Source organism: Humulus lupulus, chromosome 2 (genome assembly GCF_963169125.1).
Source record: "Humulus lupulus chromosome 2, drHumLupu1.1, whole genome shotgun sequence".
Taxonomy (NCBI): Eukaryota; Viridiplantae; Streptophyta; class Magnoliopsida; order Rosales; family Cannabaceae; genus Humulus; species Humulus lupulus.
The window spans coordinates 289366843-289381902 of record NC_084794.1 but is presented as its reverse complement, the minus strand read 5'-3'; the positions used below and the strand labels follow the sequence as shown (position 1 = coordinate 289381902).

Below are 15060 nucleotides of genomic sequence, written 5' to 3'. Positions count from 1 at the left end.
ATCATATAAAATTTAGTTAGTTTTTTTTTTTTTTAAATATTTCTTTGTTTTGGTTTCTTTCATTAATTTTTTCCTTATTATATGAAGCATGCTTAGCTAATATGGATCTGTATTACTGCAAGTATTTTATTTTTGTTAGTGCCCTACCTAAAAAGCTCCCTATATATATATATATATATATTTCTTCTTATTTATTTTATTGTATATTGCATATTTGTAATTGTCCAAGCAAATGCATGTAATTGTCTCTAGTTGCTAAAGAAAACTACCAGAAGCAGGCAAATAACCAAAACAGCTTGAGTTGGTAAGAGAAAATCGAGTTTTGTTTATTCTAAAATGCAAATTTTATTTTCAATTAGTCAAAAAATAACTAGTCTAGAACTTTCAATAAGAGGAGCCTTTTCTCCTTGTTGAGAATTCCTGATACAAGAAAGTGACAAAACCTTGATTTGAGCCATATAAAGAGTAACAATGTGCATATGCCTCCTTCCTACTAAACAAAAAGAGCTCAGAAAGCAGAATAATTCTTCTTCATGTACATTCTCTGTGTTGTGCAGTGAGATCTCTCTCCCCTCAAATGGGCTCAAAAAATATTCTAAAAAACTCCAAAAAATGTGGCCACTGCGAAAACTAGAAACAGTACACCTCCCAAATAGCCAACCTGATTAAGGATAAGAGTTGAGTCAGATTATACTAAAAAGAAGGGAATTTCATATGTTTTCAACTGAGGAGAAGATTGTGGCTCTTACCAGTTTTTCAGAAATGTAGTTGGCAAGAAATGCCCCTCCTATGATTGCAATGACGGTAGCGAGTAAGTGTCCTGCTATGGCTCCACTGGCCACCCCCCACGGAGACTACAGGAAACGAAAACTATCATTTGGTATTGGGAAAAAGTATGGTGGAAGGGAATGTACATTATGCAAGTGAAAATCGACATTCAAACACGACGAAAGAAAATTGGAATACTCATTATTAAGAACGAAATCCAACCTGTGCGGCACCAAGAGCAATTGTTGCCAGCATTGAGCGATCTCCCCATTCCTAGAATAACCACCCATTTTAAAGTTAAAATATCTTCTTTGAGGAATAATATAAGTGCTCTCTGAGATACTAAAGTTTCATTCAATTGTTTGTTTATAAAGAGTTTTCCTTGTAGTATTTTTGGACTCTTTTCTTCATTCCTGTATAATATGATAGCTCAACTTCAACTTAGTATAGGTTAGAAGTTGGAAAAAAAAATTCAGGAATAATTTCTCTTCACTTCAAATTCGTACAAAATGAAGTACGCAAATGACAAAATCTTGCTGTATGTAAGGAAAGAAAACATGCTTACAGCAAAGAATACAAGGCTGAATGACTTCCAAATAATTTCAAGTGGATTGGAGAGCCGTTTTGACGCCTGAGACATTTGTAAAATTGAGAGGAATTCAGAACATAATCGACAGGAAAATAGATTCAAGAATGCTTCGAAGCCAGAACATCACCTTTTCTTTCACAAGCTCCTCCGCTTCAGCATATTCGTCAAGTTCAGGACTGCTGTTGTCACCGCTCTTGGCACCACTGGATGGAAGGTCCCATGCATCTTTTAATGCTTTGATGCCAAAGAACAGTAGGAGAGTTACAGCTGCATATTCTCCAATTGGCAAGGCTGCGGAATGACAGAAAATCAAGACTGGATGTCAAATAAGCTGTGAAATTGATTTAATGATGGAAACAAGAAGCAGGTTCTCAATAATCAAGTCCAGAAGCCACATTATTACTGAGCATAAGTAGAAAAGACTCCAGACCTAACAGCCTCTATAGATAACTATTCTTTTGTTTGCTTTCTTTCTACAGGCTTAAAGTTAAAAAGTTCAAAGTGGTAATAATGTGTTTTGGAGTATTTGTGCAAGAGAGCCTATCAATTTACATATTCAATTAAACATCCATTTCAAGAACTAAGCGGTACATATATTTAGAATGACACCTTTACAGTCGTGTCCTGGATAGATCTAATGTATAAATACAGATAATATATTGTTTTGTACAAGATCTTTCAAGGCTTTAATCTAATAAACATCACAACTGTAGTTGCAAAAATAATGGTACAGCTTTCAGTTTTTCCCAGAGTTCATGTTAACAAATCAGGCTAACTAACAAGAACTTACTTGTTTGAAACTGAGCTGGTACAGAATGAAATATCCGCCCAATGACAACTGAAAGAACTGTCATTAGCGAAAGAGCAGCCATTGAACCCAACAAAACCTGATCAATGTCACATAATGTGTAAGAGCATGTAGTTTCTAAAGATTAAACATTTGTGTGTCATTAAATCATTTTTCAAATGTATGCATAGTGAAATGGCATTCACACATTAAACTAAGCCAATTAAAACTTGAAGCGTGTTCTCACACATGAAACTTATTATTTTTTAGTATTCAGGATGAAATTCTTCAATAAACTAAATCAGAAGTGTTCATTATCAAGAAATTAACTTACTTGCGGAAGTTTAATATTAAGCTTCCAATGATTGATAATTCAGGGTTCTAATGGATGGAATGCGTAGGTGATGGAAAAACAACTTGATAGGGACAAACACCAAAAAACATACTAGCGAATGAAAGCACTTTTCCAAGAACAAGAAAGAGAGAGAGAGAGAGAATCCATACCAGCCCTTTCTCATATTGCATGGCCAAGAGTGCAGCAATAAAGAATGTCTACCAAAAAACAAAAACAAAAAAGTTAACAACTAATGTATGCGTACAACATAGTGAGATAAACTAATCAACTAGAGAACAAACAGTATCTCATGGTACTCTTATTTACCTTGTCCCCAATTTCAGACACAAATATCAACGAGAATGCAGCGGTGAAGCCTGACTTTGCAATTACTGCTAAAATTGATGACGGTCCTCCTTTCGCAAAGGCAATGAGTGAAAATAACAAACCACACCCAACTAGCACAAGAGCAATAGCGACAGGATAAGGAATTTGGATCTGTGGCTTCTGACTGTGAAATGATCAAAACGTTCGCATATGAGTTTCCTTAGGACGAATTTATGAACAAGTAAACGAGCTAGAATCAAAATGAAAATAATAGGCGACTCTTCAAACCTCATTTATTAGTTACAATAGTATCTTGCTGGTATAAATTTTTTTAAACCATGTAATATTTATAGGACAATAAGTAACAGAACTTAACAGACTCATACCCCTTAATTCCATATTACACATCCATATATTTATCATCACTAATCCTTAGAAAAATGTCTGGCAGATTTAGAAATTGAAATTTATAGGAGCAACTCACATGTCAGGTGTATTGTCACTAGAGGATCCTGTGGCAAATAGTTTCTTGTTCTCTTTATCCTCTCTTCCATCATATTCCCCAGATCCAACACTGACGTTAGATGCTTGAACTCGAACCGAGCCACTCAAAGATCTTGAAAGCTCTCTACATCTTACTATAATAAAAAGTTATAAGACAGTAAATTACTGCAAAGTACTATGTCAACAGAATTTTCTTCTAGAATCACCTTCATCAAATTAAAGGATTACATACAATGCAACTCAACCATAAGCTCTGTCCTAACTATTTGACACCAAACAAAAGCAGCCAACTTCTAGGTAATCATAAAAATTAATAAATGTGTGCTCCAAACTTGTATGAAATAGCTTAATGTACTGTAATTCAGCAAATTTATGCCCATTAACACTAAATTCTTTAAAACCCAGATGGGAAATTTTCAGGACATCCATATAGAGCTAACATAGAAGGTCACAAAAGTAACTAAACCAATAGATAAAGAAAAATAAAATGCATACTGTCTAATTAAGTAAACAGCTAGTTTAACTTACATTCAGCCAATATAGGTAAATTAAATTTAAATTCTTCCAAACCCAGATGGAAAAAGTCTCAAAAAAATACATCTAAATCCAACATAGAAGGTTTAGAATTATTTATTAGGGTACTCAACTCCAACTAATCCAAAACCCAAAATCCTGAAAACCCACCAAGAAAATTGCTTTCTAATGAAAATAAGTACCCAATTCAGGATGTGAGTGAAAGATAGCTTACAAGAAGTTAAAATGGCCTTTTTAGAGAGAGTGGCACAACATGGTACAGTGTCTACCACAGCTAACAAGGGAAGCTTTGTTCTTGATACAATTGGTCTATGAGGCGCCAATTTCTGCATTCTGCTTCTTCTCTTTACTCTTCTTCTTCTTCTTCTTCTTCTATGGAGTTTGGTGAAGTTTTTTTCACAAATTCTGCTCCTCCATCAAATATGTACTTTTTTTCTATTGATATTGTTATTTTAAGGAACCAGGATAGAACCACCACTTCACCTCTTCAAAAAAAAAGAGTTGAGAGTTTGGATTAGAACAGTCGTAGTTTACAGTTGAGTGTAGTAATGAATTGTTTTTCCCTGTTTTCTCGTAGTTTCTTCGATCCGAGGGTGGTGCTTTGGCAGACTGCCACGTGTCCCGTGGAGATAAAACGAGATTCGAACTCCGCAACCAACGATGAAAACGACGCCACAATGCCGTCATTAATCTAAGCTTCTCTACGACGTCGTTTTTAAAAGTGAATTTACAATTTTTTTTTTTTGCAATAATAACTTCATTGAAAATAATAAAAAAATCCTACAACCTAAAAGCTAAACATCATTAAGAAAGAAGAGGACGTCATCTAACCAAACAAGTTATTTATGCATCGAAAGAACATGCACAACTAATCCATAAGCAGCTATATTGGCCGACCGACGAACATGAATTAGGGATACTCCTGAAAATCTGGACAACAAACTTACTATATCCTCTAACAAAGACCCAAAGTCATTGAAAAATATTTCTCTTAGCATAGACAGACAAAGTTGATTTACTGATAGTCCTAATGAAAAAATCAAATCTAAAGTCACTATTAATGCCACACATTCTGCCTGTATAACTGAAAAGCCTCGTATAAAATAAGGAAAACAACAAAAAAATTAGTAAGGAGAAGGACATTAAAAAATTGAAATATATAGATAGAGAAATATAGAGGGATAATATAAAAAAAATGATATATAATACTCCTAAGAATGGACATAAGATGTAAAACCAAAATAGCGTATGCCACTATCAGTTGTAAATAGGATAGAAAGACAAACGTAAGTAGATTATATGTAAATAGGGAATTTACATATTAATACAACATTTATTAATTAAATGTAAATATATATATATAACACAAATAAAATAATTCACGTATATAATAAATTTATAAAATAATGATATAGTTTTATAACCATTTTTCTTTCGATTGTAAATAACATTAATTAATAAGCTCATTTTTATTTTCAATTCAAAAATTGAATTTAGTATTTTGTGACCGTATTTTTTTTATCATTTAGTTTGTAACCGTATATAATATGTAAGAAAATAATTGAATTCAACGAGTACCATTTTTTTTAATGATTTATTTCCTTTTTTTTTATTATATTATTTTATTTTATATAAGTGAAAAAATATCATTTTAAAATGAAAAGTATATGTGTTCTTAAACATAGCTTAATTGGTTCCAGATCTCTTTTTTTAACGAGGAGATCAAGGTTCAATTCCTCCTAGGAGGCAATAGTGTGAATCGGTGACGGTTTCAATTACCATTCTCATATGCACAGGTTAATTATATAACTTGCCACATTAATTATCAAAAGATGGTACATGTATTAACCAATAAATAATGAGGAATAACTATGATACGCATTGATAATAATAAAATGAAAAAAAGATACTTTTTGATTAAATGAAATGATCATCAATTTAATTTATATTTTTATAATTTAGATGTAAAAATAAAATAACATACTAAATAGTATCAAACTTGAAATCTAATAATCATTTCTTTTAGTAATTGAAATCTAATAATCTTCAAATATTATATATTGAAATTTTTAAGTAAAATTTAGTAAAACATAAAAAAATTCTTTTAGTTTTTATTAATATTTCTATAAGTATATTATGTATTTAATAATATATAAGTAAAATAAAATTATATAAATAAATAAACTATTATATATATCGTGGCGGGTATGGGACAGATTATGCTAATATTGTACCTGCACCATACCCGTATATATGCGGGGCGGTTATTCCCTGCCCCGATAATTTTTCCCGCTTGAATGATTTTTTCCCGCCCCATTCAGACGAATAACCATGCGTACTCGTAACGATGGGTTATATTGTCATCCCTACCTCCTCCTAACTTTTCTGTATTAAGAAATATATATATTTAATTAAGAAAGAGATTGAGATTAGAGCTTTAAGCAACCTCATCACATAGTGAGTTAGTCCCACAAAAAAATATATGAATTGGGGCCAAACATGACCTAATATGACACCTAAGCACCAATAAATTAGTAGAAAAGTGAAACACAATAAGAAGTCTGATAATTTAAAATTAAATAGCGATAATAATAAATGATAATTTAAATTAAAATGATAATAAAAATCAAATATAATTTATTAAGGAAAAATCTTATATAATTTTCAGTATATGTAGTTCTATAATTCATATAAATATAAAATTATATTAATTTATTTTAATATTTGTAAATTACAAATTGAAGTCTGTATTTATTTTTTAATAAATAATAATTCTAAATATATGGATAAATATTTTTATAAAAAGCGTCAAATTTAACCTATTTAGTTATTTATTTTATTAAGAAAAATACAAATTAACTATTTAAAATATTATAATTTCTAAATTTTAATAAATAAGATATCCAATTTTTATTTTTTGTAAAATAGTGTACAGATTTAATATTGGGAAATTGTATCACTTGCGGTTATTTTTTTTTTATATTTTTTCTTTTTTACGTTTATTTTTTTTCTAGTTCATTTTTATAAAAGTTTTTTTTTTCAAATATACAATTTATATGTTTTATTTAATTTATTTTTACGGCTTCTATTGTAATTATTTTAAATAAAGAGTATAAACTCAAAATATATATATAAACCATTTAACTTATATTTTTGACTGACCTAACACTGTATTTCCTTAGAAGGATATTTATTTGTGTTAATTTGTTGAAGAAATGTTAACATAAGCAACTATGCCTATAGATTTTATAAAGGGAAATTTGATAAATCATGCTTACATTAGCTTAATATTTAAAATTTGAACCAAAGTTAACTACCATATGAAACAAATACTCATCTTTCATTTAATACCAAAAATACCCCCATACCTTTCCTCTCTATTCTCCATCTTTCTCTCTACCTTTCATTTAATAGCTTAATAATTAAAATTTGAACAAAAGTTAACCACTATTTAGAATGCTGTTTAGATGTTGGATTTGTAGTTTGTTGGTATTTTTTTGTAGTTTTTTGGGTGAAAATCGTGTTCTGTGAAAATCTGCGTTTTTTTTGGGTTCCTTGAGTTTTTTTCGAAATGCCCGATAGTGTCCGATAGAGGCCCGATTCGGGCACGATAGTTGTTGAGTTTCAAGGTTAGGGATGAAGGTCCGATGGAAACCCGATGGTTGCTCGATAGTTTTGGTTACCCGATAGTTGCCCTATCGTGCTAATGTCGTACCATCATCGTACATTTATGGCAAAAACTACAGTATTGCACACTATCGTACCCACTATCGTCCCACTGTCGTACCATCATCGTACCATTGACAAAGTAAGTTAACATTTTGAAACTAACTATTATCGTACTACTATCGTACCTATATCGTCCCACTACAAATTCTAAAATTACGATGTTATAGTAACTACTTAACAAATTCTATCGTACACCTATCGTGCTAATATCGTACCATCATCGTACCCATTATGGAAATAACTACAGTATTGCACACTATCGTACCCACTATCGTAATACTGTCGTACCACCATCCCTAACCTTGACTATCGGGCAACCATCGGGTTGTCATCGGACCTTTATCCCTAACCTTGAAACTCAATAACTATCGTGCCCGAATCGGGCCTCTATCGGACACTATCGGGCATTTCGAAAAAAACTCAAGGAACCAAAAAAAACGCAGGTTTTTACAGAACACGATTTTCACTAAAAAAACAGCAAAAAATACCAACAAACTACAGATCCAACATCTAAACAACATTCTAAATGGTGGTTAACTTTGGTTCAAATTTTAATTATTAAGCTATTAAATGAAAGGTAGAGAGGAAGAGGGAGAATAGAGAGGAAATGTATGAGGGTATTTTTGGTATTAAATGAAAGATGAGCATTTGTATCATATGGTGGTTAACTTTGGTTCAAATTTTAAATATTAAGGTAATGTAAGCATGATTTATCAAATTTCCCTTTATAAATTAATGTTTGTTTTCTCTCATTTAAAAATAACTTGAATGATAAAATGCTCTATCACATCAGAAGACAAGTTTTTCCATCATTTGACATTATAAGTTAATGTTTGTTTTGAATAATAAAGCAACATGTTAAACAACTCTTGAAATTTCTAAGCAACAACCATTCAGCAACCCATAATTTTTACTATCACCAAATTTTTAGCAACTCTTAAAACAACTCTTAAGCAACCCACAATCCTAAAATGAACTTGATAAACAACTCATAAAACAACATGTTAACCTCCTTGAAATTTCTAAGCAACTTTATAGGGTTGCTTAAGGAGTTTTATGGGACTTATGAAATTTATGAGTTGCTTATAGTTACGTATTTACTTAGTATAAGCAACTAGATGTCGCAACCATATCAGATTATGAAGCATCCAAATTATTTTATAAATATTATTGCAACAACCTTTACGCAACCTATACTACCAAATCAACCTTTTGATATCAATTAATTTTTTTTTGTTGCAGCAATCTAATCAACTATATAAACAAATTAATTCCATCAAATCAACATAATCATTTTATAGTGTGGTTGTATTAATTAACTTTATGGATTCAATCAACATTATCAACTTTGTGGATCAAGTTACTGCATAGGGTTATTTTAGAGTTTCAAGAGTTGTTTTATGAGTTGCTATAAAGTATTAGGAGTTGCTTAATATGTTGTTATATATGACTGCTTTAGAGTTTTAATAGTTTCTTAACATGTTGATTTAGGAGTTGCTTAATAGGTTGCTTGTGAATTTCTTATCACTTGCTTTATGAATTATAATCCAAATCAAGTTTCACAATCCAAACTATTTGTTAGGTATGTTATGGTACCAAGCACTCAATCACAATTGAAGTCTAGATAATAAAAATGAGAATTTGAAATAAAATTAATAATTTTACTATAACAAAAATATTATAATAATTCTCTATAAAGTAAGGAGAGCATAAATAATAATACTCTCTCTCTTATAATAAGAGAAAAATCACTCTCTCTCTAACACAAGTGTATAGGAAAAAACTCACTTTATTTTCTCTCTCACACTCTCCCTTTTCTTCTCTTTTTTCATCAAATCTCTTTATTTCTCTTTATTTCGCATAGATGTTTTAAATAAGACACTTTAATCAAGTGCTCTAGACACTTATTGAATAACATTTGACATGGTTAATATCTTAATAAGAAGCATTTATAGCTTCTCTGACTATTCGAATAACATTGAAGCATTTATAGCTTTTAAGAATTATCTATTATCTTTGACTATTCAAAGGCAAAAAGTGACGTTACTGCCCCAACATTGATAATTTTTGTATTGTAAAATTAAATAATGCATATGCTGTTTATGCTAAATATATAATCCAATATTTTTGTGTTTTTTCTTTGTTTATTTGTTTTTAGTGTGGATAAATTTATATTCATCAACAAAAGCGAATTCACAATGTAATTAATTTGTCGCTGAATAAGTCTTTGAGGAGGAGCCTGTATTTTTGCATTAAAAAATTTACATTATATATAATTGAATTAATCATTAAATTACCGTATAAACTAATTATAACTTTTATATATATATATTAATAAAAAAATCCATTTAATATTAATAATATAAATATATGAGGTGTGGTTATAAATAAATATATATTTTTTAATTTATGAAATAAAATATATTTAATTTGAGGTGTATACATAAATATTTTTGGTATAAATATATACCTACCAATAAATACACAATTGAATTGGAAGAATTCACAAGTAAAGATTTAATATACAAAATATATAATTATAAATTAAATGGTGTAATTTATTTGTATTTATTTCCAAACCCATCTCAATTTCCTCAGAGTCAGAGAGACAACCAACAATGGAAGCCGAATCCAAAGCCGAAGCCATAGCCGAAGCCGAATCCAAAGCCGACGACCAAGTAGAGCCGTCCGATCAGTGGGCCCACAAAGCGTGGACCATGTTGACCACCGTCCGCCGCCAATCGCCGCTAATCCAGTGCATAACCAACTTCGTCTCTATGGATTTAATGGCCAACACCCTTCTCTCCGCCGGCGCATCACCCGCCATGCTACACACTCTCGAAGAAATACCCGACTTCACTCCTCAGGTCCACGCTCTCTGCCTCAACGTCGGAACACTCTCCGCCGACTGGCTACCCGCCATGAAGGCCGCCGCTGACTTTGCTTCTAAGTCCGCCAAGCCTTGGGTTCTCGACCCGGTCGCCGCTGGGGCTTCCGGTTTTCGGTTGAATGCGTGTTTGGATCTTCTTCAGCTCAAACCCACTGTTATTCGAGGAAATGGGTCAGAGATTATGGCTCTTTCCAAGGCTTCTGTTCAACCCACCAAGGTAAATGACTTTTTTTCACGATTTTAACAAAAGGGTATTGCTTTTGTTTTTCCAATTCGGTGTTTTTATCTGATTTGAGTCTTAAAGTCTTGATTTTTATTATACTCAAAGGGTGTTGACAGCTCTCACGAGTCAACAGACGCCATGGAAGCTGCTAAGTCGCTGGCTCGATCTACTGGCGCTGTAGTTGCCGTGTCTGGAGCTGTTGATATTGTTACAGATGGGGAAAGAGTTGTTGGAGCTCACAATGGAGTGGCGATGATGCAGAAGATTACAGCAACAGGTTGCTCTGTCACAGCACTTATAGCTGCTTTCGTAGCTGTGGACCCAACCAATGCCTTGGAAGCCACAGCATTGGCCTTGTCGATTTTTGGGGTGGCCGGTGAGATGGGAATGAGCTTGGCCAAAGGTCCAGCCTCTTTGCGGATGCACTTGATTGATTCACTCTATGGACTTGATGAAGCTACTTTGATTTCACGTGTGAAGATAACGAACTTCTGTGATTGATTGACCAATGAGAGAATGAATCTAAAGAGGAGCTTTGTTTGTGGATAGATATGTTGTTTTTGCTACATAGACTTATATATATATAGACAGAGTCATATTGGATTGTCAGTACTGCTTCTGTGTGGAGCAACTTACATGAATAATAGATGGTTTGAAACTTCGAGTTTTGCTACAGAAATCATTTGAATAATTTACCCTTTTGTATATAAGTTACACAATCATTTTCTCTTTTTGCTTCGTTGTATTGCTAAGATTCAATGATTTTCTTTGCTTGTTGTCTCTAGATTTTGTACATTATTGAAATGCATAAAAAATTTATCGCGATTCTGCAAAAAAAAAAAGATGACCTTCTTGGAAGCTGCCAGTTTCCAGCTGTCAATTTCTGAACCACTTTACCTCAACTGCTCTATCTGATTTGACTCTATCTCGTGATTATATTATATTATAGGATTAGGATCTCACCACACATGTGCCTTTGTAAACAGACCTTTAAAAACCATGATTTGCAATATGTTTTGGAAACTTTTCACTTCATTGGAAATTGATATTGTGATGGAACTCTTTCTTTTCTGCATATAAGTTTAATGGTTGAGTTGATGATGCATAATAATACTTAAACATCATCTTGGTGGACTAGTTTGATGATTCTTTCTTTCTTCAGGCAAAACTCTTAGATGTGAAAAAAAAAAATACTTTCATGCCTGTGATATTTTATATGACTGAACTTCTTTGTCTTACGAGGGGACATGCTTGGTGTTTGATTTGAATCTGGGGATAGTTCTGTTCAAACTATCTGGCTTTTTATGATACGATTTTTTACTGTTCTTATTTCTTGAATTTTTCATATAAAAATTATAATCATCATTAAATTTGAATTACAGAAAACACTTCAAATACTTAAGATAGGAATACAGGACTGAGAGAGCACACTGACTGGACCCTCTAACAATACAATCGAGTACAGAACACACTGATCAACCTTTCCCATTCACATCTACACAAATAAACACAGCAAGCAACTTCAAAGTTGTCAGTACTTAAGATGGACTGTAATTCTCAGCAAAGTTTCTGCCCCATCTGTGGAGATTTGGCCGGGAGGTATGAGAGGTCTGAGCTCAGCAATCCCATAAGCATTCTTAAACTTACCAGTCCCACCAGTTACAGACAACTGTGACAAAGCAGTCCCAATAGTGTAAACTCCAAAAAAGTTGAGGTTGTCATTGAACTCTCCTCCTTCCATCATGGCAGTAAAAGCCATAAGCTGTTTTGACCCATCTGCAGAGCTGGCAACATAGACTCCCTGAGCCTTTCCAAGAGCCTGGGATCCCAACTCTGGAGTTGTAGTCAGTATATCATCAATGACAGTGATTGTCCCAAAGCCAAGTCCCAAACCATCAGCAGCCAATTGGGTCTGGATGTTGTTGGTGTTCTGGTTGTTAACATTCCCTGCGAAAGCCGTTCCAGCCAACCCAGTTCCCAGAGGGAGGCCAGTGACACCATTGACAGTAGGAATGGCACCATTGGCATTGGGGACAGCCACTGCATTGTCCGGGGTCTTAAACCCAATTGGCTTTGCAAAGGGGACTTGGCTGCTGTAGATGTTGCCTAGCAGCCCGGTGACTGGCCTTGCTGTGGGGTTAGTCCCCCCAAGAATGTCATGCATATACATTTCAAGAACTGGTTCTGCACCAGCAGCAACTGCAGACACAAGAATTGGATTGTAAACACTACTGGCAATTAGTGCCAAGAGAAGGATAGTGAAAGATTGTGATTTCAACATCTTGCCTTTTTGATTGGACGGTTTTGTTATCTTGCTTTTAAGTTTGGTTTGTAAAACACTTGAAGGCTCTGAGTTTGTCTTGGTGATGGGTTATGGATTTCTCTCTGTCTCTTTTATAGTAAGAGATTTTGGTACACATGGGAATATATGGGAGTGGTTGACTAGACCCAAAAAATGATGAAGTTGTTGAAGTTATGTTGGTAATGGAGAAGTTCAAGAGTTTGTATTTATATATTTTCAGCAACTGATGATGGGTTTGTTATATGATTGGATGACTCCATTCTTCTCTTATCAGTTATTATCTGTAATCAAGTTGATTTCACCAGCACCAATACAATGAGACTAGTTTCCAGGCAGGTGATTCAATATATATATTTTTATATTTTTTGGTATAATATTACATAATCCTAACATGTATTTAATATGGTTTTTGTAGATTTAAAAGCCATTGATGACTTCATTGTCAGCTGAGACTACAACTTTTTTGACTTCAAAAAGTTTTGCTCATTCCACTTGCCTGTTGAAAAACACTATCATAAACAAATTAGAGTCTTATTATATATAGTTGAACATCAGCCTTGACTTTGTTTATTTATTGATTATTTTTATTTTCCATTGTAGAAATAAGTGGAACATGGATAAGCAAATTAGAGAGAAAAGTACAAACCGTGTAAAGATTTGAGGATATAAAATACTCTTATTGGCATACCTGTCGATCATATGGTTTTTACTTTACATTTTGAAAAACTACAAGTCGTTTATGTGAAAACGACATGCTTTCTTGCAATAGAATTATTGAAACGACAAGAAATTCTTCCCCATAAAATGTGTCGTTTAAATTCTTTGTAGCACTTTGAGAAGATTTTAGACTATTATGAACCACAGAGAATGTTAGTAACAAAAACCATAATTCAATAAATCAGGGGCTAAACAACACCAGGTCGTTTCATAACTTCGAAGGTAGTAGCACACTTGGAAAAGTCAATTGATTTTTTTCTCTTCTAAATTATACATAAAATTCATAACGATAACTATTATATTTAGTCTGGCTGGCCTAAATATTCCCGGAAATAATCTAAAATTAGGGATTGTCAAAAACCATCAATTAACAATATATTAGTTTTAAAAAAATAACAATATATTACTTTAGTTAATACCAGAAAATTAAATTAATGTTAAATTGATGCATGTTATGGACAACCATGTGTAGGGTTGCACACGGATTGGGTTTTCGAGTTTCAGGTGCATCGGGTTCTATGGGTTTCGGGTGGAGGAAATTGGTACTGAATCCGATCCGAATTTTTTGGGTTTTTGGGTGATTTTTGGTTTGATCGGGTTTCAGGTGGGATTGGTCCAAAAATGGGCTTTGGGCCTTGGTAAAAAAATTTCAAAAATACCATTTTTTTATATGTTTTTTTTTAACTTTGTTGTTAGTTTGGTAATGTTGATTTTTTACAAATTAGGTCTTGGTAACTTTTTTTTTAAAAAAAAGCATTAATTTTTTCAAAAATTAATATTTTTTTAATTATGTCCGGGTTCGAGTTACACCCGAACCCATGTGGCCTTAATTTTAAAATTCGAACCTGACCCGAACCATGTCGAGTTTGGATCGAATTTCACTCGAATTTGGCAAGTTTTGCAAAAATTCGGGTTGGTCGGATCGGGTTTGCGGATTTTTCGAGTCAAATGTTCACCCCTAACCATGTGTTTATATATGTAGTATTTAGGCATTCGCATGACATTAGGTGCTGAGTTTGAGTAGAAGAGCAAAGAGGGAGAATATCTTGTTTGATTTGATTGGTTTAGTATTTGAAAATAATTTTACAAAACTTAAAAACATTAAAGGTTTAGAACTTAATTTTTTTTTTACATTGAGGAGATGAAATTAAGACTTGTGACCTTTTTTTACGAGGAGAAGTTAGTATCATTAGACTATGCTTATGATCATATTCCCAATTTCTGCATATTAATTACAACAGTTTTTTTTTCTTAATTTTATCCCCAAAAAAATTAAACAATGAAAGTTTTCAAAACACATCAACATTTTTCAAGTCATAAAATTTCAAACTATTATTTTTAAAATAAGAATATCAG

General features: G+C 32.7%; 3 protein-coding genes across 3 annotated transcripts; 1 reads left to right on the top strand and 2 right to left on the bottom strand.

Annotated features, from left to right (window-relative positions):
• Positions 1 to 320: 320 nt before the first annotated feature.
• Positions 321 to 4401, bottom strand: LOC133819736 (protein PAM71-homolog, chloroplastic). The gene is made up of 10 exons (XM_062253059.1): positions 4058 to 4401; positions 3290 to 3443; positions 2806 to 2989; positions 2649 to 2696; positions 2148 to 2244; positions 1485 to 1648; positions 1334 to 1399; positions 991 to 1041; positions 750 to 854; positions 321 to 661 (listed from the first exon to the last, which is right to left on the bottom strand). Exons 1-10 carry the CDS (start codon positions 4173 to 4175, stop codon positions 596 to 598), a joined length of 1053 nt encoding a protein of 350 aa, XP_062109043.1. The 5' UTR covers positions 4176 to 4401; the 3' UTR covers positions 321 to 595.
• Positions 4402 to 10123: 5722 nt separating this feature from the next.
• On the top strand, positions 10124 to 11380 carry LOC133819733 (hydroxyethylthiazole kinase). Its single transcript, XM_062253056.1, has 2 exons — positions 10124 to 10679; positions 10791 to 11380. The coding sequence occupies exons 1-2, from the start codon at positions 10191 to 10193 to the stop codon at positions 11184 to 11186; spliced, it is 885 nt and encodes a 294-aa protein (XP_062109040.1). The 5' UTR covers positions 10124 to 10190; the 3' UTR covers positions 11187 to 11380.
• Positions 11381 to 12170: 790 nt separating this feature from the next.
• Positions 12171 to 13041, bottom strand: LOC133819734 (dirigent protein 16-like). Its single transcript, XM_062253057.1, has one exon. It carries the CDS (start codon positions 12964 to 12966, stop codon positions 12217 to 12219), a length of 750 nt encoding a protein of 249 aa, XP_062109041.1. The 5' UTR covers positions 12967 to 13041; the 3' UTR covers positions 12171 to 12216.
• Positions 13042 to 15060: the final 2019 nt, after the last annotated feature.

Coding starts and splice junctions, on each gene's coding strand:
- LOC133819733 (XM_062253056.1), top strand. CDS start 10,191: ATGGAAGCCGAATCCAAAGCCGAAGCCATAGCCGAAGCCGAATCCAAA. Junction 10,680..10,790: donor CTTCTGTTCAACCCACCAAG/GTAAATGACTTT, acceptor TTATACTCAAAG/GGTGTTGACAGCTCTCACGA.
- LOC133819734 (XM_062253057.1), bottom strand. CDS start 12,966: ATGTTGAAATCACAATCTTTCACTATCCTTCTCTTGGCACTAATTGCC.
- LOC133819736 (XM_062253059.1), bottom strand. CDS start 4,175: ATGCAGAAATTGGCGCCTCATAGACCAATTGTATCAAGAACAAAGCTT. Junction 2,245..2,648: donor TGCAATATGAGAAAGGGCTG/GTATGGATTCTC, acceptor GACATTGATCAG/GTTTTGTTGGGTTCAATGGC. Junction 1,649..2,147: donor ACCAGCTCAGTTTCAAACAA/GTAAGTTCTTGT, acceptor GTCATTCCGCAG/CCTTGCCAATTGGAGAATAT.